The 26,481-nt window shown below is 48.9% G+C and overlaps 1 protein-coding gene across 18 annotated transcripts in view; it reads left to right on the forward strand.

Annotated features, from left to right (window-relative positions):
• The window catches only part of GRAMD1B (GRAM domain containing 1B), a 252,697-nt gene that overhangs the window by 99,647 nt on the left and 126,569 nt on the right, over positions 1-26,481 (forward strand). For 13 of the 18 annotated variants that reach the window (XM_025893605.2, XM_073903877.1, XM_073903882.1 and 10 more), the window contains one exon: positions 7,562-7,627. The exons of 2 other annotated variants lie outside the window; for them this stretch is intronic. In XM_025893605.2, coding sequence (XP_025749390.1) covers positions 7,562-7,627 — 66 coding nt within the window. Of the gene's footprint in view, positions 1-7,561; positions 7,628-7,907; positions 8,017-15,745; positions 16,806-17,685; positions 18,066-26,481 lie in introns of those variants that run through there. 3 more of the 18 variants (XR_012381540.1, XM_073903883.1, XM_025893609.2) reach the window with 3 other exon arrangements.

Consider the following 26,481-nt stretch of genomic DNA (forward strand, 5'->3'; position numbering starts at 1 on the left):
CCTTTTTCTCCACATCCTTGCCAACACTTGTTGTTTCTTGTGTTTTTCATTTTAGCCATTATGAGAGGTATGAGTTGATACCTTGTCGTAGTTTTGATTTGCACTTCCCTGATGATTAAAGATGTTGAACATCTTTTCATGTGGGTGTTGGCCATCTGTCTGTCTTTTTTGGGAAATGTCTGTTCATGTCTTCTGCCCGTTTTTAATTGGATTATTTGATTATTTTGGGGGGTATTAGGTTGTATCAGTTCTTTATATATTTTGGGTTCTCACCCTTCGTTAGATAGGTCATTTGCAGATATCTTCTCCCATTCAATAGGTTACCTTTTAGTTTTTTTATTATGTTAATGACCATACATTACATCATGCGTTTTTGATGTAGTGTTCCATGATTCATTGTTTGCGTATAACACCCAGTGCCCCATGCAATACGTGCCCTCTTTAATACCCATCACCAGGCTAACCCATCCCCCCACCCCCCTCCCCTCTAGAACTCTCAGTTTGTTTTTCAGAGTCCATCATCTCTGATGGTTCGTCTCCCCCTCCGATTTCCTCCCCTTCATTCTTCCCTTCCTGCTATCTTTTTTTTTCTTAACATATATTGCATTGTTTCAGAGGCACAGATCTGTGATTCAACAGTCTTGCACAATTCACAGCACTCGCCATAGCACATACCCTCCCCAATGTCTATCACCCAGCCACCCCATCCCTCCCACGCCCGCCACCACTCCAGCAACCCTGTTTGTTTCCTGAGATTAAGAATTCCTCCTATCAGTGAGGTCATATGATACATGTCTTTCTCTGATTGACTTATTTCTCTCAGCATAACACCCTCCAGTTCCATCCATGTCGTTGCAAATGGCAAGATCTCATTCCTTTTGATGGCTGCATAATATTCCATTGTGTATATATACCACCTCTTCTTTATCCATTCATCTGTCGATGGACATCTTGGCTCTTTCCACAGTTTGGCTATCGTGGACTTTAGTTGATTTAAATTTAAATAGCCACCTATGACTACTGACAGTGCAGTCCCCTGCCCTGCTATCTTTGGGAGGCATCAGTATATCCATCATAACTGAGGGCTCGGGTGCAGGGAAGATTCCCCAGAGACGTACTGCTGTGGATTCTTCTATCCAGGGAGAGTTTATAAATCATCTCCTATGAATATATGATATTACTGCACAGTATTTTGATAATTAGACATTCATGAAACTCGGGTTCCCCAGGCATGAAGCTGGAAGAGGAAGGAACCCAACAGAATGTAAACTTGAGAATGGGAAGCTCATCTGCTTTGTTTACTACTCTATACTCGGTATCGGGATTCCCAGTGCCTGGTACATAGTGGGTATTTGGTGATTTATTAAATGAGTGGTTGAACAGAAGAGTCCATGAAGCTTCCTCAAAAAGAAGAGAGAAAAGCAGGACAAAACCCGAGAACCAGGAGAGGGTGGTGCCAAAGAAGGCAGGAAGGGTGAGGTTTGGAGAACGGGAATAATCATCAGCGTCAGACCTGCCTGGGTGGTCAGACAAGATTAGGACTTGACCTTGACCTCTCAGTAACGGAGGTCCTGGTGGATGAAAGCGAAGAGGGGTGGGGATGCCATTCAGGTTGCAGTGGATTAATTCACAAGTCAGTGAGGAAGTAGAGGCTGTGAGTGTGGAGTCCAGTGGGTCTCCTTCCTGGGTGCCCACCAGCATCACTGGGAAGCTTTTAAAAAGTACACATTCCTTTGGGCACGTGGTAGCTCTTGATTTCGGGGTCATGAATTCGAGCCCCACGTTGGGTGTGGAGATTACTTAAATAAATAAAAATAAACTTAAAAAAATACAAAATACACATTCCTGGACATGTTTAGACTCTGACTTGGCAAGTTTGGGGAAGGGCCAAGGAGAATCTGCGTATCGAAGCTCCCAGTACCTGATGCGGCTTTGATGGAAGTTTGGCATGCACCAAGTTGGGTATTCTTTAAATAAAATATGGCCCTGGAGGAAGGGAAGGAAAAATAAAGGGATTGGGGGAGGGCTTTCTTCTTTTTTGTACCTTTGAAGACAACCAGGGGCACGTGTAGAGAGGCGAAAAGAACTCCAGTAGAAAAGGATCCGTGTGTGGTACGAGTTAAAGGATGTTTAGCTAAATTCCAAATCCCTGAATCTTTGATCGGCTGCCCACCCCGCTGCAGGTTTCCAAGGGGGCCATTACACAGATGCAGTCCTGCTAACTGTGTCGACAAATGATCCATCTTCACCTGGAGAGTATTACTTTTTAAGTAGTATTTGCGACTGTTCAGGTATGTTGTGTAAGAAGCTGGCCGCCATTGGCCGTGCCCCAAATCACATCTGCTTACTTACTTTCTATTATTAGACTTTCCCATACTCATTTGCCAGATGACAAACAAACTGTTCTCCTGCGTTCTCGGCTGCTTTGCCACCTGCCTGTCTTCCCCTGTATAACTTTCCTCCTTAACACTGAGGTGGTAAATGCCAGAGCCATTTCACAGGTGGCTATAATTCATGAACATGCAGCCTTCTTCTCTTTCGTCAGTGACCCTGCTTTTCAGGTCAGTGGCTCTCGTAAAACTACCGTAAGTGTCTCTTCTCTTCCTCCCATGCATTGGATGTTTCAAAATATTTATCTGCCAAGCTCACTGAATATTGAATACAATTGATGTCCTCCCTTGATGGTACACCCAGCAAAGCTCAGCTACTCTTCTGGACACTCTGTGGATGATTTCTGCTATCTCCAATTCTCAGTGCAATCATTTAAGGTATGTGGTATACCCATGGCTGACACTGAGAAAAGTTAATTTACCCAATATCATCCCACTAAGTGGCAGAGTCCGGACTAGAACTTGTGTCATCCTGACTCTAAATCCTGAATTCAGATATTGTGATCGGATTACTCGCAACTCAATCTTCAGCACCGTTCTATAATTTTGGGGTGGGGGTAAGAGGGTAAGGGACTTGGCCAAAGGAGAGGGCCGATAAGAAACAAAGCCAGGCCACATCCAGGTTGGTCTCTGTTGTGCCATTTCTGTTGCATCCACTGCCTAAAATAATTTATTTCCCCATTTTCATTAATCAAAGACCTCTATCAATCAAAGCCACTCAGAGTCTTTTGAAGCTTCCAGTTAGCATAAGATAACACTCTAGATTGCTCTGGTGACAACCAAAAGCAAAGAAAACACTCTAGATTGCTCTGGTGACAACCAAAAGCAAAGAAATTCGATAAATAGTCTGCACAGCCGTAGTGTGGGTAAATGGACGGTTTCCATTAGGTTCTAGAAATAACAGCTTGCCCATCCGCATACCTGCTTGGAATCCTCTGAATTGCTCAACACCCACCACCCCCACCCTCACGCAGGGGTTAGGAGGCCATGACCCCTTTGGTGTTGTCTGGGAGAGAAAGAGGTGTTTCTACATAAGAAGCACCCACTCAGGAAGAGTACCAGATGCAGTCTCTCCCTAGCAGGAAAGCTATACTTTCCTCTGAAAGTGTATCTATCTATCTATCTATCTATCTATCTATCTATCTATCTATCTATCTATCATCTATCTATCTGGACATCTTCCTGGTGGCTTGTGGGTTCAGCCTGTACTCTCTGCAAGTGTCCCGGGTTGGGGGAGGGAGGAAAGGAGCTCAGGGGAATCATGGGAATTCACCAGCCTGCACCGTGGAGCTTCCTGGTCATAGTCTATGATTTTCTATCTTCCAAGGTATGCTTTGGCTCAGATGACAAACGTATTTTTCCCAGCTTGTGCCAGTGTTACTGGTTTAATATGACCTTTGAGGGTAAGTTCCCAGCAGTAGTTTGCTGGTGGAGAATAAAACCAGGATTACAGATCTGATTTGCTTCAGCTGGTTCCCCTCACGAATATTCTGGAATTGAAAGATGCTGCTTCCCCACCTTATTTAGTAATACACTCTGGTGTTTGAAAATTTAATTTATATAGTGATTTTTATCTGAAGCTTGAGTTTACAGTAGGAGGGATTTACTTCTTTAGCTGTCTTGGGGGGGAGCAGCAAGCAGTTGCCTATACAAATTCCCTTCCTTCAGGTGTTCAGTGCACTTTGAGTCATCTAGTTCCCAGATCCAAATCCTTGCTCAGAGTAGCTTTTTTAAAAAAAAAGGTTTTTCGAACAGACATTTTTATCTGTTAGTTGCCCTCTGCTGGACTTCCTCCAAGTTCTTCTTGACTTGAGGCCCGAGAGCCCAGAATGGACACCCAAGGGCCACCAAGGCCTTCACTAAAACGGGGTGGTTGGGGATGTGGCCCTTGACCTTCTGGCATATCCATGAAACCCTAGTCTGCTGGTTGCTTTTTTCATGACCTCAGAAGACTGGTGGATTCATTTAGGGAGCAGGACGAGCTGCCCAGGTGGCCTGCATCATTTGAAAAGGCTCATTTAAGAGAAGAGTTGAAAGAGTTGATGTGAGGGGGTGAGCTAAGCTCTCAGTCTCCGGAAATTCTGCTCAACAACACTATTTCTTGGGGATCCAGTGGAGGAGTGCTTGGGCGGCCATCTCGCTTATTTAAGACAGTTGAAAATCAGCTTCCAAAAATGGGAGGAGAGGGGACCAAGGGAGGAGGGGTCCTGTGCACCCTAAGGCTGTTGCCACCAGGGATTCCTGTGCTACAGTCCCTCTTGTTCTGTGTTCACCTTTCTGGCGTGTTCCCTGCACGCCCCCAACGGGAGTGTCTGCACCTCGTCTGTCCTGGGGTTGCTGCACCGCTGGGGCGGTGAATACTTGGTGCCTTCTCTGGACCTCCTTTATGTCCCTGTCTCCTAGCACAGTGTCTGGTATGTGATAAGTGTTTGGTAAATGGAGCTAAAATAGAATGTCTTTTTTTTTTTAAGATTTTATTTATTTGAGATATAGAGGGAGTGAATGAGAGCGAGTGAGAGAGTGCGCGTGAGAGCTCACGAGCAGGGGCAAGGCAGACGCTTAACCAACTGAGCCCCCCAGGCACTCCTAGAATCTCTTTTCTTCTCAGTTCTGTCTGCCCTGAATCTCTCTGAATTTCAAGTGTCAGCACTAAAAGCCTTGTTGTCGAGACAGTCTCTTATTCCTTCTCTTAACGGACCCGGTATTTTGTTTCTGGAACATTTAGTATTTCCTTCTGTGAGTTATGATTTTCTACCTTTTTTTTTTTTTTTTAATCAGAGAGAGTGAGTGAGTACAAGCAGGGGGAGCGGCAGGCAGAGGGAGAAGCCGACTCCCTGCTGAGCAAGGAAGCCTGATGCAGGGCTCCATCCCAGGACCCTGGGATCTTGACCTGAGCCGAAGGCAGACGCTTAAGGGACTGAGTCAGCCAGGCGCCCCTGATTTTCTACTTTTAAATGTTAAGTACATTGACTCTTCCTTTCCAGATTGTAAACACCGTGAGAGCAGGATCCTTCCTTGATTCATGTCTTTATGGTCCATGACCCACAAAACGATGCCTTACACATAATAATAATAGTGGCAATTACACACAGCAGCTCATAGGCGCCAGGCACTGTTCTGCATACTTCACATATGTTCATTCTTTAATCTTTGCAACAGCTTTATAAGGTAAGAACTATCATGAACATGTACCTCCCATTTTGTAGGTAAGGAAAATGATGTTAAATCATTTATTCAGGGTCAGATACCTAGCGAGCAGAGGAGCTCAGATTCAGTCCCAGACCGCATATTCCAGAGTCTAGACTTAATTGTTGCCTGATGCTGCCTCCTGTTGGCATACGTGCCCACGGAAAGCATTACATAAATATTTGTAAAGTGCATGCAGGTTGGTGTTTCTTGGTTATTTAGAACCAGTAAACCATTTGAAGTTGATATATTGGCTCTTTCATCTTTACCATCTGAACTGCTTCCTGAGCGATGGGAAGGCCAAAAGGGGGCACCAGAGGGTTGGTTCTAGTTCGGGTTTCAGAAGTGCTGGATGGCTTCGGGTCTGGTTTGGAAGTCAGCAGTGCCACCTAGTGGGACAGCTTGCTAATAGCAGCTCAGAATTATTTTTATGAAACCGTGGTACATCGTCACTTAATTCTGGGAGCCCCTTGATTCACTTTAAGTTTTGATAGCCAGAGAGAGGGTAGGGTGAGAAGGAGGAACCAGATGAAATGGAGTCAAGCCAAGCCTCTTCTTTGAAGATTATGTAATGCTGATCCTGGTCCTCTGGGTTGGTTGAGTGCCATTGGCTGTTAGGGTAAAAACACTAGGCTCCGGACCCCTTTTCCCTTCACTTCGCCTCACGTGTGCAGCCGGTGGTATAGACCGTAATGCTCACCCGGTCTGCTTTGGAATTTGAGCTCCAGTCAGCTGTGGGTGGCCTGCCCTAGTACAACATGTATCCCAGGTTCTGTAGGAGACTCGGTGCCTGATGCATTATAACAAGTCAGTCCCAGCGTAAGAAATCCCACGGGTCAGCAACACCATAGCACAATTTTGTGAGAAGGAGTTTTTAATAGGCAAGTCTTTGAGACCTTGTGAAGCCGGGGGGATAGGAGGAGGGAGCTGCTCCACGGGGACAAGAAGCAAAAAAAAGTGCTCCTCATAGAGTAAAGGAAAGAGAAAGGACCTGTGTACACACTTTGGTTCTGCCAGGCAATTGGAGGCTGTCTGTGTTTGGTGCTCTTCTGATTTCCGGTGTATATATGTGTGAAGATTTGATACAAGTTTCTTCTAAGTTCATTTATTTCTTTGTGAAAGAACAGAGCCTAAGAGCATGGTTATAACCGTGTACCACAAAAAGTCAATCATTTAAAAAAGCAAACATCATTCTCAAAGGGCTGTACAAAGAAACAATGGGCAGCTTCAGATTTGGCCTGGTGTGTGTGTTTGGGGGGGGCTAGAGTTTATTGACTTCTGATCGGACGCTTGGATTAGTTAATGAATAACAATAAAAATGATATGTTCCTATGTTCAGTTAGCATCATAAGGTGCCTGAGCAAAAGGCTTTTCTTCCTCTCAAGTAAGATGAAAGAGGGGTGAATTCCACATAACTTCCACGAAAGCATTTTAAAGAGCAGAGCTCTGAACTGAAGGCCTAGAATCAGCTTGCCTGCAGGGCATTCAGGAGCGGAGGGACTTCCCTCAATCCCTCCTCCATCCTCACCCTCCTCCGCCTTCCCGGGAGGCAGAGAAGCAGGCCAGGTGACCTCTGCCCCCATCAAGCCTTTTCCCTGCTGGAATTCTCCCCTCCCTCCGGGTCTACCTGCCTCTTGAGAGTCTCCGGGGAGGTTGAAGAGGAATGGGATTGTTATCCTGCCCTACAGATTAAGAGGCCGGAGTATAGAAAAGTGCTGGAGGCGTTTGCTCCCTGAGACTTTGTAGGCAAGGAAGAATCAGGCAACAGGTCAAGACCTCCCTCCTGTGCCTCAGATGTGACGGGTGGAGTTTGCACCAAATTTGTGTCATTTCTCATGTCCCTTGCCTGTCAGTACACCCTGTATAAAGTCACCCACGGGGGAACTTGTATCTTTGAAATTTTGTAACCCGGTTTCTTTGTCTCGATGACCTCCCCCAGTGTTGAGAAAGAAGGTAACGGTTCATATCCTGTGTCTTGTCTTCAGTAGCCAACAGAGCAGCCATGATGATGATTCAAGCAGGTTCCTGAGTCCTCGAGCGTGGGAAGAAAGGTAAGGCCAAGTGAGGAGGGAGCGGATGGGGCGAAATGTGTGGGTACGGTCGCCCTTCTAGCCCGGGGCGGGGGGGGGGGGAACTGTGGGCGAGGGGAGGGAGGCAGCAGGCTGCCCGAGCTTGTGCTCCGACCGGCCAGAAAGACAGGATGTTCACCCAGGAAATGAGAGGACCGCGTCTAAGGGCGTCTGGTGTTGGGAAAGGAGCAGAGTGGGTCTGTGGCAAGCCAGAGATACTGGGACACCCCGAGAGCGGGTGTGGCTCGAGGCACATCTTAGCGGCTGCATGCGGTGTGGACGGTGCCCGAGGAGAGCTGAGGGGTTTGGCACTGCGCGTGTGACAGTGGATGACAGAGCACGAGAACAGGAGCGGACTGCAGGTGCCAGAGGTGAATGAGGGTGGACAGGCAGGGGGCAGTGAGCATGAGGAGGCTCCGAAGTGCTCGCTGGAGGATTCGAGGGGCGACTAGTTCCAGGATGTGAGGACGAGCCTCTGCTCTGTGGAGTGCCCGTGTGTGGTAGCCGGAGGGGGCTGTAGTGGCGGGTGAAACGTCGGTGCCCGCGGAAGTCGACTGGGCCGATGTTAACGAAGAGGAGGTCTCCGTGGGCATGCCACGGGGCTCTGCTGTTGGTCTAGCTCTGGCTACTGCTTTTGTCAACTGGGTGAGGAAGGAGAAGGTACTTTTACATCATTTATCTGACTTATTGCAGACACTCAGCTGGGGGGGAATAGAGAAGACTAAGGTTCACAGACTCGGGACTGAGTATTTCAGATGGAGCAATGGGTGCAAACGACAAACTTTTTTAAAGGAAGGGTGCTATTATATTTATATTGTGTACTTATAAATCTATTATTAGAATAGTTTTTTTTTTAAGATTGTATTTATTAGAGAGCGAGCACAAAAGCAGGGGGAGCAGGAGAGGGAGAAGCAGGTTCCCCGCTGAGCAAGGAGCTGGATACGGGGCTCGATCCCAGGACCCTGGGATCATGACCTGAGCTGAAGGCAGGTGCTTAACAGCTGAGCCACGCAGGCGCCCCCCTAGAATAGTTTCTTAAATGTAGGATTACCACAGGGAGCCTACCTTGACGGGATTTTGTGTGAAAAAGAACTTGGGGGTTTTATTTACTGGCAAAATATGAGCCAGTAATATGACAGCCCAAATGATCTTTTGAAAGTCTGAATTCGGGGCGCCTCGGTGGCTCGGTCGTTGTGCATCTGCCTTTGACGCAGGTCATGATCCCAGGGTCCTGGGATCGAGCCCCGCATCGGGCTCCCTGCTCGGCGGGAAGCCTGCTTCTCCCTCTCCCACTCCCCCTGCTTGTGTTCCTGCTCTTGCTGTTTCTGTCAGATAAGTAAGATCTTAAAAGAAAAAAGTCTGAATTCGCCCTTTAAAAAGAGACAAAGATCTCACTGGTCTGTACTACTTTGACCATATGTGATGTATCATGTCCAGTTCTTTGGAAATAGATATTGATAAATTAGGACTCCAGAAAGAATGGTTGAGAAAGTGGCTTAATTTGGAAAAGAGAAGGTTTGTGGTGACTGCAAACACCACTCTTCAAGTATCTGAAAGCCTAAGAAGCAGAGCCAGAGGCAGAGAGGTGGTCCTAGGGAGGAGCTTTTCAGCTCAGGATAAGGAAGACTCTGATTACAGCAGAGGCCTTGCTAAATAACAAACTATCCCCTCTGTGAAGTGTTCAAGCAAAAGCTAGGTGGTGTGCCATGAGGGGATTCCCTCCTGGGCAAGAGCGTGGGGCCTCTGGAATCCTTGTACAGATCTCTTTACATTATCAAGTTGTGTAGTTCTGCCCCAGTTCTCAAGTATCAGTTGAGCTCATCAATTCAAACAGAGCAGATAGAAGGCAAAGGGCCCCCGGGGCAAAGACTAATTCTTGTCGAGCTGCTTAATCAGTTAGGATCTGATGGCAGTTCCGTCTGTCTCTGGAGTGGCCTACCCTCCCTTTTCAGTGCTTTCTGGAATTCATCCACCATACTCGCAAAATCAGAAGGGGCCCTGGAGTTCCTTCGGTACGACTGCCTTCCCTGTGCTCGGGCGTCAGACATCTGCCGGCGCGTCCTGTCCACCTCTGGTCATGATGTCTTCAGCTGGTCCTTGTCCGTCAGCTCTCCGACTAGCACTCCCCAACTCTCAGCTAACTCTCAGCTGCTTGGGAGCATTCCTAGGAGCGAGGGAATAAGGTGGTGAGTTGTAGGCTCTAGGTTTTTCCCAAGGCAACTTCAGTCAATTCTTCCTCCAGGACAGGACTGCTGGACAACTAGAGAGAGCCCTGCCTTTTGTTTGCTCTTCGGGATTGTATGTTGACATAAGTTCTCTTCTAGCTCCTTCTCTGCCCACTTCCTCAAACAAATGAAATGTTACAAAAGGTCTGCAGTCCAAACCGCCGCCCAGAAAAGTCCTCTAGATGTCTTCGCTGGTCCTTCCCGTCCCTGGCCCCCTGGCAGCCCCCTAACTCTTCATGGTGGACAGTGGATATAATTTTGCATCAGCTCACCTTGGGCAGTACAGGAAACAAAGCTCTGATCAGAAGTACGCTTCCCGTGGTAGTCCCTGTGGACCCCTGCCTCAGAAACTCAGGACTGGTACATGTTCACCATGGCTATTCTGAATGAAATCTTTTTTTCTCTTCCTCATCCAGTTGGCTCGCCTGGAGAGAACAGGTCCCCAGAGTGCTAATTAATCACCAGCCTCAGTTCAGAGCAAACCCTTACACTCTGCCCCTAATCCTTTCTCTAATATGTTTTTACCCAATTCAAGAGACTCTCTGGGGCATTTTGGATGTTGGTCTGTGTTCTCTTGGCCTGGGGCAAGCGTGGATCCAAACCCTGGGGAGATTGTCAGCAGTGGTGGGGGTCGGGCTTCCGCTCCTTGCTCTGGGCCCCCATTTGATGGACAGCGCGCTCCCCCTGGTTACAGCGGCATTTCCGACAGAGGCGAGGCCCTGTGTGATATCATTTAGTCTCACAACTCCCCTGGGAGGCCGCTGAGCCAGGTATTATGGATTGAAAATGGTCAAGTAGGGGGTAGGTAACATGGACCCGTTTCTGTGGTTGCTCCTAATTCTCCAAACCACGTGGTCAACTGTAGGATGAAGGACAGTTTCATAGAGCAGGCAGAAAAAAAAAAACGAACATCGATTTCTTCTGTTTTAAAGATAAAAATTCTGACCCTTCATTATGATGTACACTTCAACCGGTTAAATAAAACACTGATTTTTCTTTTTCTTGTACAAGGTTCAGAAGAGATAGAATATTTAGAGACAAACTAGTGCCCTATTATAGTTTAACAAATGTCCACATGATAGATAGCAAAGGGGGAGATGCCTCAGTATCGCGTCCAAACCTAAGGGCTTCTGACAGTTTTCCTCCTCATTCACATCAATGTTGATTCCTGAAGGAGAAAGCCTTTGGGACCATAATAGGGGCAGGCAGTGGGTGGATAGATGGGTGCAGGGAGGCAATCATTTCCTGGGCAGGCATGCATCAAGAAAAGTTGATTTCAGGAAGAGAATCAGAAATGAGGACTGTCTCAGAGATAGGAATAATTCCCTCAGGTTTCCAGTAGAAAGCAGAATAGACCCACCTTCTCCAAAGTCTGTGTGTGCGTCATTGAATGTGGGACATAAATCTATTTTCATGCTTCTAGGTAAAGCCAGGGATACGCTTAAAAGACACTGGCTCCCAGGTTCAGCCCAAACTGGACCAACTGTCAGAGTTTCTCACGTTGCCAGATCTTTATTTAGTACCTTTGCTCAATGGCAGGAACTATCAAACAAAGCCAGAGCTATAGAAGAAGGAGCTGTTTCACTGAGGATGGTTTATGTACACAGTGTTAGTTTCAACAGAACTTGGTCCCGGTTGACCAGGAAGCCTTCCAGTGGCAGGAGTATTGAGACCCGGGCAGGGCTGGGTTGTAACCAGGCCCCAGGGCTGGGCTGCCTGCCTTCTTGTATCCGTTCCTGCATGCAGGTATGTGTGCCCCAAACCTTCGTTAAGTGTCTGCAAGATACTGGGGAGCCTGCTGGAGTCCAGGCTGCAAGATGTGTAGAGGCTCAAGGGCACCTGGGTGGCCCAGTCCATTGAGCATCTGACTCTTGGTTTCAGCTCAGGTCATGATCTCAGGGACATGAGATCGAGCCCTATGTTGGGCTCCATGCTCAGCGGGGAGTCTGCTTCTCTCCCTCTCTCTCCCCCAGCTTGTGTGCACTCTCTTTCTCTAAACTAAATAAATAAATGTAAAAAAAATAGAATAAAAAGATGTATAGAGGCTCACTGCTGGTGGGCGCCCTGGTGTACTAGAAAGAGTGAAATCCTTGAAGTCATAACAGACTTAGGATAGACTCCCTTCTTCCTTATTAACTGCATCTTTAAATACAATTTACTCACCTTTACTCAACCTCAGTTTACTCATTTGTACAAGTCTTTCCTGGAGAGGAATAAATGAGATAACATGTGTAAAGTGCCCCGTTCTTAGTAGGTGCTTAGTAAGTGGTAGCTGCTATGATGCTATCATTAGATTTCACTCTTTCTTAATGGATCTATACTCTGCTGTTCTTGAAGAAGCAGAGACAGAGAAAACGTGTAGAGTATTGATCACCTGTAAAGTGTCAGATGTGGGCACTAAGGATAAACAGATGAAGGCATAGGATTTCCCCTTGAGCATCTTACTGTCTCCTGGTGAGACACCAGGAGACATAGCTATAAGTAAGCAAGTATAATAGAATGTGATAACGGACGTGGAATTTCGTATGAAGTAATAAAACTAAAGAATTTGGTCACTGAGGTGCCTAACCCTGTGCGATGAATCTTGCATACGCTTTGAAATGTAATCCTGTCAACGTTGCTATCAAATAGGCGCTATTATTATCTTTATGTTAGAGTGTAGGAAACAGAGGCTCTGCGGAGCTACCGGATTTGTCCCAAAGTAGCACAGCTACTGTGCTTGGGGCGAGGGCAGGGGAGAGAAAAGAGGGGGCCGAGGAATCCAGAAAGGCTCCACAGAAGGAGCTGAGCTTCGCCGAGAGCTGCAGGATGAGTAGGAGTCTGTCACATGGGCACCGTGCCCAGGCGAAGGAACAAGATGTACATAAGCATGGAGGCGGGAGAAAGCCAGGCGTGTTCAGGGACTTCAAATACTTGAGCGTCACCGCCAATCGTGGCTGGTGGCGGGGAGCTAGCGAGGGGCTAGCCATCCTCTTTGCATGGGTAGGCAGTGCCTGATCATGCCGATCACACCACAAGCCTGCCATGACAGTGGGCTTCTTTATAGAGGAGAAATGAGGGAGAGATTCTGAGCAAGGGGGTTCCCAGGTCACTTACACAGACTCTTGGGAGAAAAGTCATTTGGTCCTAGTGGGAGAGTTGGATTTAAGGGGCTAACGTACCGGGTGTTATACACAAACAATGAATCATGGAACACCACATCAAAAACTAATGATGTAATGTATGGTGATTAACATAACAATAAAAAATTTAAAGAATAAGGGGCTAACGTTGAAAGCAGACAGGGAAGGAATCTGACAATTATTTAGCCATCCGTTCCCTATTTAACAGGGACTTAACTGAGCACATACTATATGCTATATACTCTTGCAGGTTTTGGGGGCTGCAGCCTCGAACCGGGTAACTGTTATCTCCCCTCTCATGGTGCTTACATTGTAGTGGGTAGAAGTAGATACCAGCAAACAAGTGAATAAGAAAGCATCCAGCCCCAGGAGTAATAACCGCTGCAAAGAAAATGGGAAAGCGTGGTGCAGTAGACCAGGGCTTTTTGGGATAACACTGAGTTGGGGGGAAGGGGCAGCTTACTGACCTGGTGACATTTAAGCCAAGACCGTTTGAATGCATTTCTGAATTATATACTAGTGAGGACAGAAAAGGAGGAACTGGTTAAAGAAATTTGTTAAGTAGGTTTGACAAAGCTTGCTTATAGCTGGGTTGAGGCGGGCACCTAGGGTGAACCTAAGCTTTCTGGCAGGGGGCAGCAAATAAAAGGCAGCATAGTCCAGAAGTTAAGTGCCTGCCTGGGTTCTGATGGTGCTTCTAAGCGCATGATGTGTGATCCTGGGCAAACCACATCACCACTGTACCTCAGTCTCCTTATCTATAAAATGGGTATAATAATAATTCATACCTCCTGAGTTATTGGGAGGAGTGTGAGTGTCTATGATAATTAGCATAGAATAGTGCTTGGCACATAGCTAGTATTTTATATGTGTTTGCTATTGTTATTAATATTTTATTATTATTAAAACATTGAGTAAAGCAGTAAGAATTTGAAGAGCAGGGGTGGTAGTGAGTTTAATTTAGACATGTCGAGTGTGTAGGTGGAGAGATACGCTAGCCAGTGGCTATACCTGTTTAAAGCTCAGGAGACAGAACTAAAATTACTTGTTTGGAAATGAGAATGTAGTCAAGGCAAGAGTCTTAGGATCAGCGAGTGTACGCAGAAGGCAAAGGAAGAAGGAATTTGCAAAAGGTTGCCCACTGAAGCTGGGAAAAGTAGGGAGACAGAAATAACAGACTCAGGAAGGGAGAATCAAAGTGGAAAGAAACAGGTAAGGTAAGCACTAAACAGGATCTTTTCTTTCTTTCTAATGATTTTATTTATTTATTTGAGAGAGAGAGAGTGAATGAGGGGGAGAGGAAGAGAGAATCTGAAGTAGACTACGTGCTGAGCACAGAGCCCAACTCAGGGCTCCACTGGAAGACCATGGCCTGAGCCAAAACCAAGAGTCAGATGCTCAACCGACTGCACCACCAGGGTGCCCACTAAACAGGATCTTCTGTGGTGACAATTCGGAGGTCACTGGTAACCACAGAGCAGTTTAGTAAGGGAGTAGGTGAAGGGAGGAAGAAGAGATTGAACAAAGAGAATTTATTCTAGGAGTTTCCCTGGGAGGAAGAGATGATACCTAGAGGAGAAGGCAGGGGTGACAGGGGAGAAATTTTGTTTTAATACAGGGAGACACAGCACTCTTTAAATCTGAAGTAGAAACCGGTGTCGGTCAAGGGTGTGATTTTGACCAGAGGACGTAGTCCATTCATGCGCTCAGCAGACACTTAGCAGTTGTGCGGTAGCTACAACTGAGGGTGTGACTTGGAAAGTACAAACCTGGACGTGGGTATTAAAGGAGGGGTTCCAGGAGTGCGCGCGTGTCCGTGGACCTGGACCGAGGACGGAGGTGGAAGGGAGAATGAGTCTGGGGTGAGCAGGAGGCTGCGAGAGGAGGCAGATGACATGCGATGGGGCGGGCAGGAGCTCGGGTGGCCATGACAAGAACTTGAGTCTTTATTCGGAGAGCATCCAGAAGCCACTGAAAGTCTTTAAGAAGGGAGCTGACAGTATCGGATTTGCATTCTGAAGATTGCAGTGTGGAGGAAGGGTGGATGCAGAGAGAGCCCCTGGGGCAGCTCAGAGGCCATTTCAGTCGAGTCCAGTTAAAGGATCTTGGTGGCTGGGACTTGGGATGGTAGTTGTGGAGAGAGAGAGAGAAAAAAAAGTAGTAGATGAATTCAAGATACATGTAAGGGGATTCAAATCAAGTCCAGGACTTGGTGATGGATTGGATTTAGGGTGTGAGAGAGAAGGGAGGTCTTAAGAGTTAATTCCGGGATTCCGACTTGGTCAGCTGGCTCGTGCCTCCTACGGAAGATAAGGAAGCAGGGTTTCGGAGGAGGCAAGGAAAGATCTCGATCACAGGTGGAAGGATTGGCCCGGACCAGATCCTAATGGATGTGGATGCAAGTGAGTTCCCACGCCACGTGGTGGGAAGGTGAGGTGAATAGCAGCAAGGATCTGTCTTCTCCAAGTAACAGGAAATAAGATGATTCCCTAAGATCAAAGGAGGTGGAATGAGAATAGTGTAAGCTTTGGGTATGGTTAATTTGGGGATTTCTTGCATCTCCTTTTCTCTCTCTTAAAAGGCGTTCCTTTTACCTGCCTCACTAGAACTCACCCTCGTTTCTTCCAGGTGGGGTAGGGAGGGCACGTTTTGTTGGACCGTTACACAGGAGGAGTGGTGGGCTGTGGTTTGTTCTGTCCAGCACTGGCCTCGTGATATGCGCTGTCCGGTTCACGTCTCTGTCTCCCTGCTAGCCCACGAGACCCGGAGGACAGAAACCGTGTCTCTTCTGTCTGGCAGAGTAAGTGCTCAGCAGAGATGCTTGTGGAACTCATGAGTGAACAAATGGAGAAACCAAGGTAATGGAATTTGAGGCCAAAGGGCAGGCCTCCACAGCTGCAGGCTCAACTGCAGATTTCAACTCAGGTCTAGCCACCAGAATAGAGAGCCTCCTGGTAGGAGGAAGGATGCTTTCAGTTCTGCTGCTTCTATCCCAGGAATTGTCTCCAGACAGCCTACTTCAGAGCGCTCTAGCTCCATCTGTGTGCCCGGCCCCCGGAACTCCCTGTGGCCACTCGGGTGACCTCTCCAGTCAGCTCCCTCAGCACGAGGAAGGAGCCCAGTATAAACCCTCTGGGAGCGGTGCCCACCAGCCCCTCCCCTCCCCCTCGTGCACCAGCAGCTGACATCACATGCAGGTAGAGCTCCAGCCTCCCTGTGTGAGGACAGAAGAGGAGGAAGCTCACCAGGTGCCCAGAGCACTGCCAGATGTGGGGAGATGGAGGAGGGCTCTGTTTGGAACTGTAGCTTGGGCCGAAGCCAGAGGGGATCCGGGTAACACGGAGCCTCAGGCTCTCCCGCCCTGGGGCCCTCAACCTGCCTGGGTCTTGGATCACACATCAGGGCGGGGAGGGTTTGTGTGCAGGAGGTCCGGCCGACAGCAGAAGGAGCTGCAGAGGCAGCACATCCAGGCGGTTCCGGAGCGAGCCCCCAGCCCTTGCGGTCCCAGCGCCATGTGGCGGGCCCTACCCTGAGCTCAGCATGGTACAGAATCTGCGCTCCAACACTGTCTCTTGCAGCACGGCTGTCAAGCAGGCCTGTCACTACCACGTCTCCTCCCTGAGGAAGAAGCTGTCCTTTCTACGAGCCAAGTAGGTGGCAAGGGGCCCCCCTGAGGTGAAAGCTTGACCAGTTGGCACTAGGGCTGGTTGGGGATGACCTGGGGCTCTTCACAGAGGCAGGAGTGCTTTTGGAGTTGGCTCCCGTGTTTGGGGCTATTGTAGTTCTTTGCCAGGGGACCAGGTCCTCAAGAGGCCGAAGGCAAAGGATAGTGGAGGGGTGCAGCCAGGTGAGGCTGCGTGGCCCTCCGTCGGAATGGATGGAATGCTTGGCGGGGCCTTACTGTGTGTCTGCCCAGGAGGTTGCTGGCTCTCCTGGTTCTTCGTAACTGGCCAGGGATGATGATTTGCCTCTTTTGTGGTAAATTACTTCAGTTGGTAAAGAACTTGGAGGTCCCAAGAGAAAGGTGCTGTGGAGAGTGGTGTATTCTGCCTGGCGTCTTCGGGGTGTTGATAACTCCCTTCCACTGATAGGGAACCTGTGAGCGAGGGGGTATGGATGTCATGTGCTCTCTTCTTAGAGGTGGTCACTGGGGACTCTGCTCTGACTCCAGAGCTGCTTGAGCAGGCTGCCGGGGTGGTCCGCGGATAAACGGGGTGTGGGGTGCTCTTTCCCGGTGCGGGCCCCCTCACTGGCAGAGCCGTCCGTGGTCAGGGGCTCCAGGGTGGCCATGCTCCGCGGCCTTTGTGACAAGCAGAGAGGAGAAAGACGTTCCAGCCCCCAGGGCCAGAGGGAAACCCAGAGGCTGATGGGTGTTGGAGAGAGAGGGGCATGGAAGCTTATGGGCAGGTTTCTGAGTGTTCTTTTGTGAAGAGAAATACAGCAGTGAGGGGAAGGAGAGATGGGACAAGTGGAGGGAAGGCAGTGAGAGACAGTAGATTTCAGAGGCCGACCGAGGCCGGAGGTGTCGTAGATGACCTTGGTTCTCTCTCTCACACACCCATGTGCACAAACACCCACGGGCATGGGTGCTCATGAGTGTTTAGCCATCTGCTGATAAGAGTTGTCTCCCCTGGGGTGTTCTCGTGGCAGAAGCTTTGAGGGCAGTGAACAGAAACTGAGTCCTTACTCTTAGGAGGCGACTCCTCAGGCACCGACCACCCAGGTTCCTCGCACGCAGCAAGGAACAGCTGATGGCCGAATGGGAGACTCCCCCGATGCTGTGGTGCGGTGCCGGTGATGGAGGCTGGCTCCCCTCTGCGGTCCCGTGGAACTCAGGAGCACGTTCCAGACCCGGTGGCCTTCAGTTAAACTCTGGTTCTACCACTTACTGGCTGGGGAGCTCCCACAAAATCATTCTGTCCTCTTTGAATGTTTCCTTCCTTAAGAATGGAGACAGTTGGGGCGCCTGGGTGGCTCAGTCGGTTAAGCCTCTGCCTTCGGCTCAGGTCATGATCCCAGGGTTCTGGGATCGAGTCCTGCGTTGGGCTCATGGTTCTCCCTCGCCCTCTGCTGCTCCCCCTGCTTGTGCGCTCTCTCTCTGACTCTCTCTAAAAAATACAATCTTAAAAAAAAAAAATGGAGACAATTGTGTCTACTTTGTGGAGGCTGTGGGGATCCATGTGAGATAAAACGGGAGGTCTTAGCGCTGTGTTGGGTATACAGGTTGTCTTTGTCAGCAGACGGTAGCCTGGGGCTGAGCTTCTGAGTAAGTTGGAAGGGGAGTTTTGAGCTCCTGGAGGGCTGTCTGTCGGTGGGAGAACTTGGTTAGGGTGAGGCACGAATAAGCCCACAATGGCCGGGGGAGGCCAGTCATGTAAACCCTGGTCCTCACTTTGCCAGCTGATTTCCGTCTTAGCACTGAGCACTGATCACGTTGTCACTGTATGTATCCGTTGGCCTGGTTGTCACGTCTCCCCAACTAGGGCCCGAAACTTCATGAGAACAGGGCTGTCTCTTTGCTTCATTCACTGGTGTGTACCTGACAACCCAGTGCAGTGCCCAACACACGCTACGTGCTCAATAAAGATTGGTTAAATGAGTAAATGAGCACACGAATAACTGCCTAAGGCTTTTTGCTTTTTTTTTTTTTTTTTAAGATTTTATTTGTCAGAGAGAGCAAAAGCAGGGGAAGAGGCAGGCAGAGGGAGAAGCAGGCTCCCCGCCGAGCAAGGAGCCCAATGCGGGACTCCATCCCAGGACCCCGGGATCATGACCTGAGCTGAAGGCAGACACTTAATGACTGAGCCACCCAGGCGCCCCACTGTCTAAGGCGTTTTGCCAGCTCTCACATTCTGTGATCATGGGGTTCTGTGACTGTGACCCAAATGGAGGGCCACTGACTAGCCCTTCTGTATCTATTAATCTTTGTGACATTTTCATGGCTGTGGTCAGTGGTTGGTGACTGCCCCTCGTGTATTCTCCTTCCTCGGATTCACATAGACCTAGGCTTAGGGGATGGCATGGTCTTACACAGACCGCACACTTGGCATGTGAATAGGAGAGAGAACCACCTTATTTTAGGTCTGGGCGGGGAAGCAAGCGGGTGCTCTTCTCTTGCCCGCCCTCCCTGAGTTCCCGGTTCATAGCTCCTCTCTGGCAGTCCAGGCTGCTTCTGTGGCTGTCAGCAGAACTGTCTGCAGGTGTAACCGTCACCTGCTCTGCCTTTCTCCTACTCCAGCATTTCTCCTTTCCTGCCTGAGAAGGGGGGGTATTAATTATAGTTCAGCAAACTATGCTATCTCGGCCGATGCCGTAGTTGGGATCTGGGTTTGAACAACTGGCAGGCAGATGGTAAACCTCATTCCCTAGCTTCCCCATCTCCTGCTGGGAGAAATCCCATCCTCCTACCAGCCTACCAGCTGGGGTGGGGAAGGAATGTGAGTGGGTGACAACACCTCGGGGGCTCAAGCAGAGACTCCCCCTCTCGCTTGCCCTGCTGGGCACTGCATCCCTTGCCTCCCCCTTACTCCAGTCTTGAGATGCCACTTGGAGCCCAGAATCCCTGAGTTCTCTTTTCAACATGGATGAATAATGTGAGCTCAGAGCACCTGTTTGCAGAGACCATGCCCTGCTTTCCCTTCTAGGTGATGAATAAGTCTTTGTACCAGAAGTTGATATTCCAACTCGGTTGCAAACCCGTCAGTGAAAAATTTTTGAGCTTTTTCCACCAGTATATATATATTTCCACTAATATACACAAACACACACGTGTATATACACACCTATAAATACATATATACACATATACATGCACATGTGAATGTATATAAATTATATACATGCGCTGCAGTACTAAATATTTTGCCTACTATATAATTAAGCAGACATTTTAAAAGGATGAGATGAAAAGAAATATAAATATATGTAAGTTCTAATACTTTTTTTCCTGCATTGCAGGAAAGTGAGTGCTCATGCCCCTTGATCATGAGCACCCTACTTGGGAGACCAGGGAGACCTTACAGGTTTCCGGATCGCATGCAGGGCTTATCCAGTGTGCAGATTCCTGGGCCCCTTTCTCCAGTTCTGAGTCCTGTGGACTGGGGTGGGCCTAGGAACTTGCATAGTTAACACGCATCCCAAGCGATTCTGACTCAGGTGGTCTTGAACCACGCTCTGAGAAACATGCCCCCTCGTTCGAAGCTTCCTGTTATTCCTGCTCTAGCGAGCATCAAGTACACAATTTAATAGTAAACAGTAATGGGACAGGGAGAGCCCAGCATCCCATTCCTGGGCCTTTGGCAGACCGGTGGCTCCTTTTTATGCCCAGCCCTCAGAGACACTGGTATCAGTGCAAAGCTTCTGTTCTCCCTCACCTGTTTGATGCACTGCGGAAGAATCCCTGTTCTGCGGGGGGGGGGGGGTAGGTAATTAAGTTAATCATTTCATCTTATCTGTCACCAACTTTCCAGGTTGCTCAATGCTGCTTTTCTTCTTATCCTCTGGCTGCTGAACAAGAAGCAGCTCACTGCTGGGCTCCCTCCCTCTTCGCCATTCCCTAGTCTGAAGGTTAAAGTCTTCTGTCCAAATGCCGAGAAACCCCTCCTAACCCCAGTGCATATGGTCCCAGGTTTGGAAGAGGGGCTGAGGGAGTGGACCGGGTCTCAGTACCTCCGCACCTGGCCCCCAAGCACTAACACAGAAGCTCCCTTGTGTCTTTGGTATGTGAGCGGGATGGGTGAGTCCATAAGTAGAACTCAGGGCTAGGCTTGAAACACTGAGCTGATTCATGTGGCACCAGGACAGACTTGTTTGGGGGATCCACAGAGTGAACAGTTGTCTCTGTTTAACTCCTTTCCCTCTAAAAGTGAAACACCCATGTTTCCTTTCCTTGGCATCTCAAACAGTGAATGGGTGGACTCGCATCTGGGCAAGAGTGTATGTCCGTTGTCATCAATGGAGAGTGGGACATAGGTCTGCAGAGGGTGGCCCTGAAGAAGGGATTTAAGGAGGCTAATACTCTCTGCTCCTCCCTCATTTGTGAATTCCTTCTTCAGTCCCTACACTGAGGGCTTATCTGCCTCTTTGTGGATAACTTCCATAGTGGGAAATCTGTTAAGGAAATTAATTGGGGTTACTTTCAGTAAAGAAACTTAAGAGTTATGGGAAACTACAGAAAATGTACGAATGTGATGAGCAAATCCAAGACAACACAGAATGTCTATGGACTTAGTTTGTGGGCACAATATAAGTTCTGAGGTATTATCTGTTGTGACTAATAATAATCTGCTATTTTGAGAGTCTGTTATGTGTTCAGCACCGTGCTTTACATGTTCTTTTCTTACTTAACTATAATAATAGGCCTGTAAGAACTTAGGTTGTTTACCGTCATTCCTTGTAGGTGACAGATCTGCGATTCAACTCCAGAGCTCAGGTTTTTATTTGCAGGCTTTTATGACTTCCCCTTGAGAAAGCATCCATGTGGCGATTGGGACACTTAGGGGGCTCAGTGCTGAACCTTCTGCTTTTCCTTATGTTGGATGGTCTTCACCAGTCTCCTGGACCTGAAGCTCCAGATAAGGAGTTTGTGAGTGAGTCTGTTAGTGAAGATGATTGGTTGTAAAGCTTCAAGCGAGACGGAACAGGAGACAAATTGGCAAGGAGAGAGTAGACCCCAATGATTCTGAATGATTCAGTTAAATATGCCTCAGAGCCAAATAGGTTTTTGGTTTGTTTTTTTTTTTTTTTTTGGAGTATGTCTCTTATGCCTTATTGATTTTGAGAAGTGCCGTATGCTTTTATTTTTTATTATATTTTTTTAAGATTTTATTTGTCAGAGAGAGCGAGCACAAGCAGGGCAAGCGGCAGGCAGAGGGAGAAGCAGGCTCCCCGCTGATCAAGGGGCCCAATGCAGGAAGCGATCCCAGGACCCCAGGATCATGACCTGAGCCACCCAGGCGTCCCGTGCCATAGGCTTTTAACTAGCAGGTTACTTGTAGGAAAGTTCCAGTATGTTTCTGATGCGTTCGTTCTGTTCACTATTATGTCTAAACCAGAGAACAGAGCTGTGGTCACTCTGACCTCTCTGTAGGTACCAGGTGAAGGCCCTCTAGGTGTTGGCCTGAGATGCAAAAGTTCTTTACCTTCCCTTGCTCCTTCTCCGCTGGGCTCGCCTGCGCTCCCTGCTGGCAGTGGGTTTACTGGCGAGGGGAGAGTGGCCCGCCACCTGATCCCAACTCAAGTAGTGAGACGGGTGTGAGTCCCCAGGAAGGAGGCAGGGGGAGTGGCCTGGACGCCACTCCTACCGCGGAGGCAGGACTATCTGCCTGGCCCAACAGCTCCAGGACACTAGGAGGAGGGACCTGCCAATGAAAAGGCAGACTTGCTGGCCAGAGGAGCTGTGCAAATGGGTTTGTATGTTCGTCTTAGACCCCCCACTCCGATTCTTCTGGGGCCAGGGAGTTCTTCCTTGGACATTTTATTCCCTTGGTCCTTCCTTCCCACCCCACCCAGCTTCTGTAGCTTAATGGTCAGTTGTTTTCTGATGCGTTTGCGACAGCCCTCCCTGGTGGAGCCTTACTGTATCCCTGGAGGGGCGTGGGGACCAAGCAGCAGTCTGGAGAGGGTGTCTCTGGAAGCATTCCCCTGCACATCTCCCTTTGGGTGTGCTGGCTTTGCCTCTCTTCCCCAGCCCCTGGCCTGAGAATTGGCCGAGATCTGTAGCTGCGTCTATCAACCTCGGTCCCAATGCCCTAGAGGAAACCCGAAAGCAGAAGGAGAACACTCCCGACTTGGAGACTGTCCCTTGGCTGGCTGCGCACCTTTCCCGTGGTCCATCCTGGCAGCTGCCGAGAATGGGGGAGCTCTCCCACGGGAGTCCCCGAGCCTGCTGCTTCTTGCTGCACTGTCCAGGGCTCTGTGACCTTGGTCTGGCGTCCCATCTGGTCTCTCCCTCAGCTTCAGCAGTAGTCCCTAGAGGGCCTCTCCAGTGGCCTGCATCCAGTGATGCCCCCGTGGCCTTTGGACAGCCCTCACACCTTCCATCCTCACACTTGTACCATCATCTGCCTCTGCAGCACACAGGACAGTGTGTGTGGCGCCCATTTACCATGCGTCCCAAAAAGCTCAGGCAGTAGCTTTGCCTTGGCCCCCTCTCCCCTCCCCTTGGACCCCCTGCTCAGTTAATCCTGTGGCATCTCCTACATTCTCACCCTGAATGGCTGTGTGAAAGGCTCTGAAGTGCTGGCCGAGGTCTAGGTATTGGTGTAGGTGAGGAGGAAACCCCCAAAGCGGGGCTGGGGGTGGGGAATGGATGCGAGCATGAGCTGCCTTCTGCATTGATGACCCTTTCCATTTTCAAAGTACTTGCACTAATCTGTCATCTGAAAGTACAGTACAGGGACCAGCTGCTCGCCGGAGGCGGTACCATTAGGCCTGGAGCCTGAAGGGAAGGGGAGGGCTTGTGTCACCAGAGCCGTGCTGGCTTCGCTTGAGCTCGGACTGCAGATGGAGGGAGGCTAGGGGAACTCATGGAGTTCCCATTGTTCCCAACCCCTGACTGCCCTGAAGATAGTAATTAGGAAGACAGCATTGTCTTAGTTAACATTTAGTGACTGGTCCTGGTATGTGTCAAGACACTGGGCTCTTGTTTAAATGCCAGCATTTGGCTATGAAATAGTATTATTGTTATCTCCATTTTATAGATTAAAAAACTGAGGCCACGAGAGGGGTTTTGTAACTTGCATAAGAGCACACAGCTCTAATGTGATGGGCTGGAATCTGAATCCGGGCGTCTTCACTCTAGATCCTAACAGCTATGCAGCACTGCCCCGTCCAGTTCTAGAGGCTGGTATTGAGGGGCTATCATTGATATTCCTGTTGCTTGTGAGGTCTCAGGAATTGCTAGTGGCTAAGGGGGGCAGGCCTCCCCTTTGCCTGTCTTGTTGTTCTACCCTGAGGAACTTAGATGCTGAAGGGCCTGATACCAGCAAAGACCCTCAAAGAGTGTTGCATGAGATACGAGCTTCCCTAAGCAACGACTGAGGGGCTGGCACTGTCCCTCTGTGTACCCAGGGCTACTTGGGCTCAAAGAGGCCTGCCTCTTTCCTCTTGACCTCAGAGCTAAGGGTGCTGTCTTGTAGGTGACTGGTCTCGAAGGCTGCTTCCTTTCCTCCTGGAACCTGAACCTTAATGCTTACCACCCACCCACCTCACTCCCTCCTGTCGTGACTGCTCGAGAAACCCGCTCCAGCCCAGCCCCGCTGCAGCAGCCAGGATCTCCAGGGCTCAGGCCCGCTTTGTGAGATGGTTCCAGACTTGAACTTTGCAGTGTTAGCTGCCGTCTCTCTGGTTTTCCTCATGCTGGGCAGTTTCTGTCCATCCAGAGCTCCTCCCAGATGCTTTAGTCAGATCCTCTCGTGGAACTTTCCACTTTGCGTTTTCAGTTGCTCAGTCTCCTTTCTCCCACCCCAGCCTGATAAATGTCCCTGATTCTCTTTGTGAATCTTTCCTCCTCCTCCTTTATTTTTGTTTGGACTCTTTTATTGTTCTTTGATGGCTTTTTACTCCACAAACTCCCCTACATGTCCCCCTTATTGTCCACTTGTAGTTCTTGTCTTTGTTCCTTTTCTGCCCTTATTCTAATGACCGTCTTGTCACCCCCCCCCCCATTTTCATGTCTTTATTCATCTAAAAAAAGCAGGTGAGCTTGTTTTCTGTCCATTCTACCTCTGCCATCTTCAGCTCTGCAGGGGACTTAAAATTTCATGCTCTGGGGGGAGGGGTCTGCTGGATTAGGAGAAGACAAGTGGCGAGCCACTGAATAATAATAAGAAAAAAAAAATACCTAACACTTAAGACACAGTTTTAAACCCTTTATGTATGCTACCTTCATATAGCCTATGAGTTGAGTAACATCCCTGCCTTACAGATGAGGAATGGGGGCACAGAGAGGCTAAGTAACTTGCCCGAGGTCACACAGATGGTGGGCAGTTGAGTCAGAATTCACACCTGAGCCGAATGGCTGGAGAGGCGTTCTCGTCAGCATGCCGACTGCCTCGCTCCAGTGTGGATGGTTAGCGAGCGAAGAGAGATGAGAAGTCACCTTCCAGCCCTTGAATCAGACATGCAGGGTTGTGAGAGCGCACTCTCACACACACACAGACACGCACACACACGCACGCACTCCGCCCTTTTCCCCTTTGTCTGCCTCTCTTTCTCCCTTCTTTCTTTTTCTGTCTCTCCTCTGGAGAGAAGCTGTCATCTTCTCTACACTCGGAGCGAAGACCTCAAGTGACCTCTCACGGTCTTCATATTTCTGGGCTCCTGTAGTTCGTGCACCTCTCCCGGTTTCATCACCATCTCTTCTGTTTAAAGTCAGACTCTGGAGAGGAGGAATGGTATCTTTCTGGCAAAGGTGCCTGGCCTGTGTTGATGGTCCCGGGACAGGCTGAGCCATCAGGCTGCATGTTTGATGAGCAGTGCAGATATGGCGGCACCACTGCCCTTTGCTCAGAGAACTACATATCCCATGGTGCAGCTGGGGGACGCTGATTTGGCCCGGGTTGGAGACAGCCTTGCTTGGCTTCCTTGCAGCCCCTCCCACCAGGAGGCCGCTGCTTTGGAGGATGCTCTTCCTGAAAGAAGCAGGTGCAGTGTCCAGCCTCTGAGCTGTCCTTAGGGAACTGGGTGCTGTACTTCCCACCACACCCTACCCATCCTCTGCCAAAACTCACCCTAGCCTCTCTTCAGGTATCTGGGTTTTAAACTTGTTACATAAGTACAGTGATTAAGGAGTTAGAATATAATACCTAGGGTAAAGTAATTAGTACAAATAATTCCCCTGGAGAGAAAATGATTTAATGATAATCCCTGTCCCATCTCCCTCCCTCCCTCCCTCTCTCTCTCTCTCTCTCTCTCTCTCTCTCTCTCTCTCTCCATCTCCATCTATGTTTTCACTTAAATATTAGGCAAAATGGAATGAGATGAAGTTGCAGAAGAAGCTTCTGATTTCTAGTTCAAAGACCAAATGAGTAGACTAGGGGAGCTATTTATTCTATTATTTAATAGATTCCTTTCTGGGTGCAGTGGCTTCTTAATGAGATCCCCTGCATCAGGTTTTCTTTCCTTTTTTCCCTTTCAGTCTCTTCTCCGTCTTTCTTCCTGGAATTATCTTTGGACTCTGGGACATACTCTTTCCCTCCTTTCTCATTGAAACCAAGCATTATCCCCTACTTCCTGGCCTGCCCTGTCTTCTGCGTTGTCCGTTCTGTAGCTGACAGCTCTCTCCCTGCTGCTTGGAGTTCAGGACGTATAAATTGCTTTATAAAATACACATGGATGCTTCTGGCTGAGCAGCCCTCCTCAATGCTGTGTGCTGTGTTCACCATCCAGGGCTGTGTGATGGTTGGATGCCATTAAGGACTGAGGTGTTTGGTCATTTGGGAGATCGGGTGGAGTCCTGTGAACGTGGGTCCGATTTCTGCATGATTCT

Source organism: Callorhinus ursinus, unplaced genomic scaffold, assembly GCF_003265705.2.
Source record: "Callorhinus ursinus isolate GAN/ISIS: 27379988/994484 unplaced genomic scaffold, GSC_fseal_2.0 scaffold19, whole genome shotgun sequence".
Classification (NCBI taxonomy): domain Eukaryota; kingdom Metazoa; phylum Chordata; class Mammalia; order Carnivora; family Otariidae; genus Callorhinus; species Callorhinus ursinus.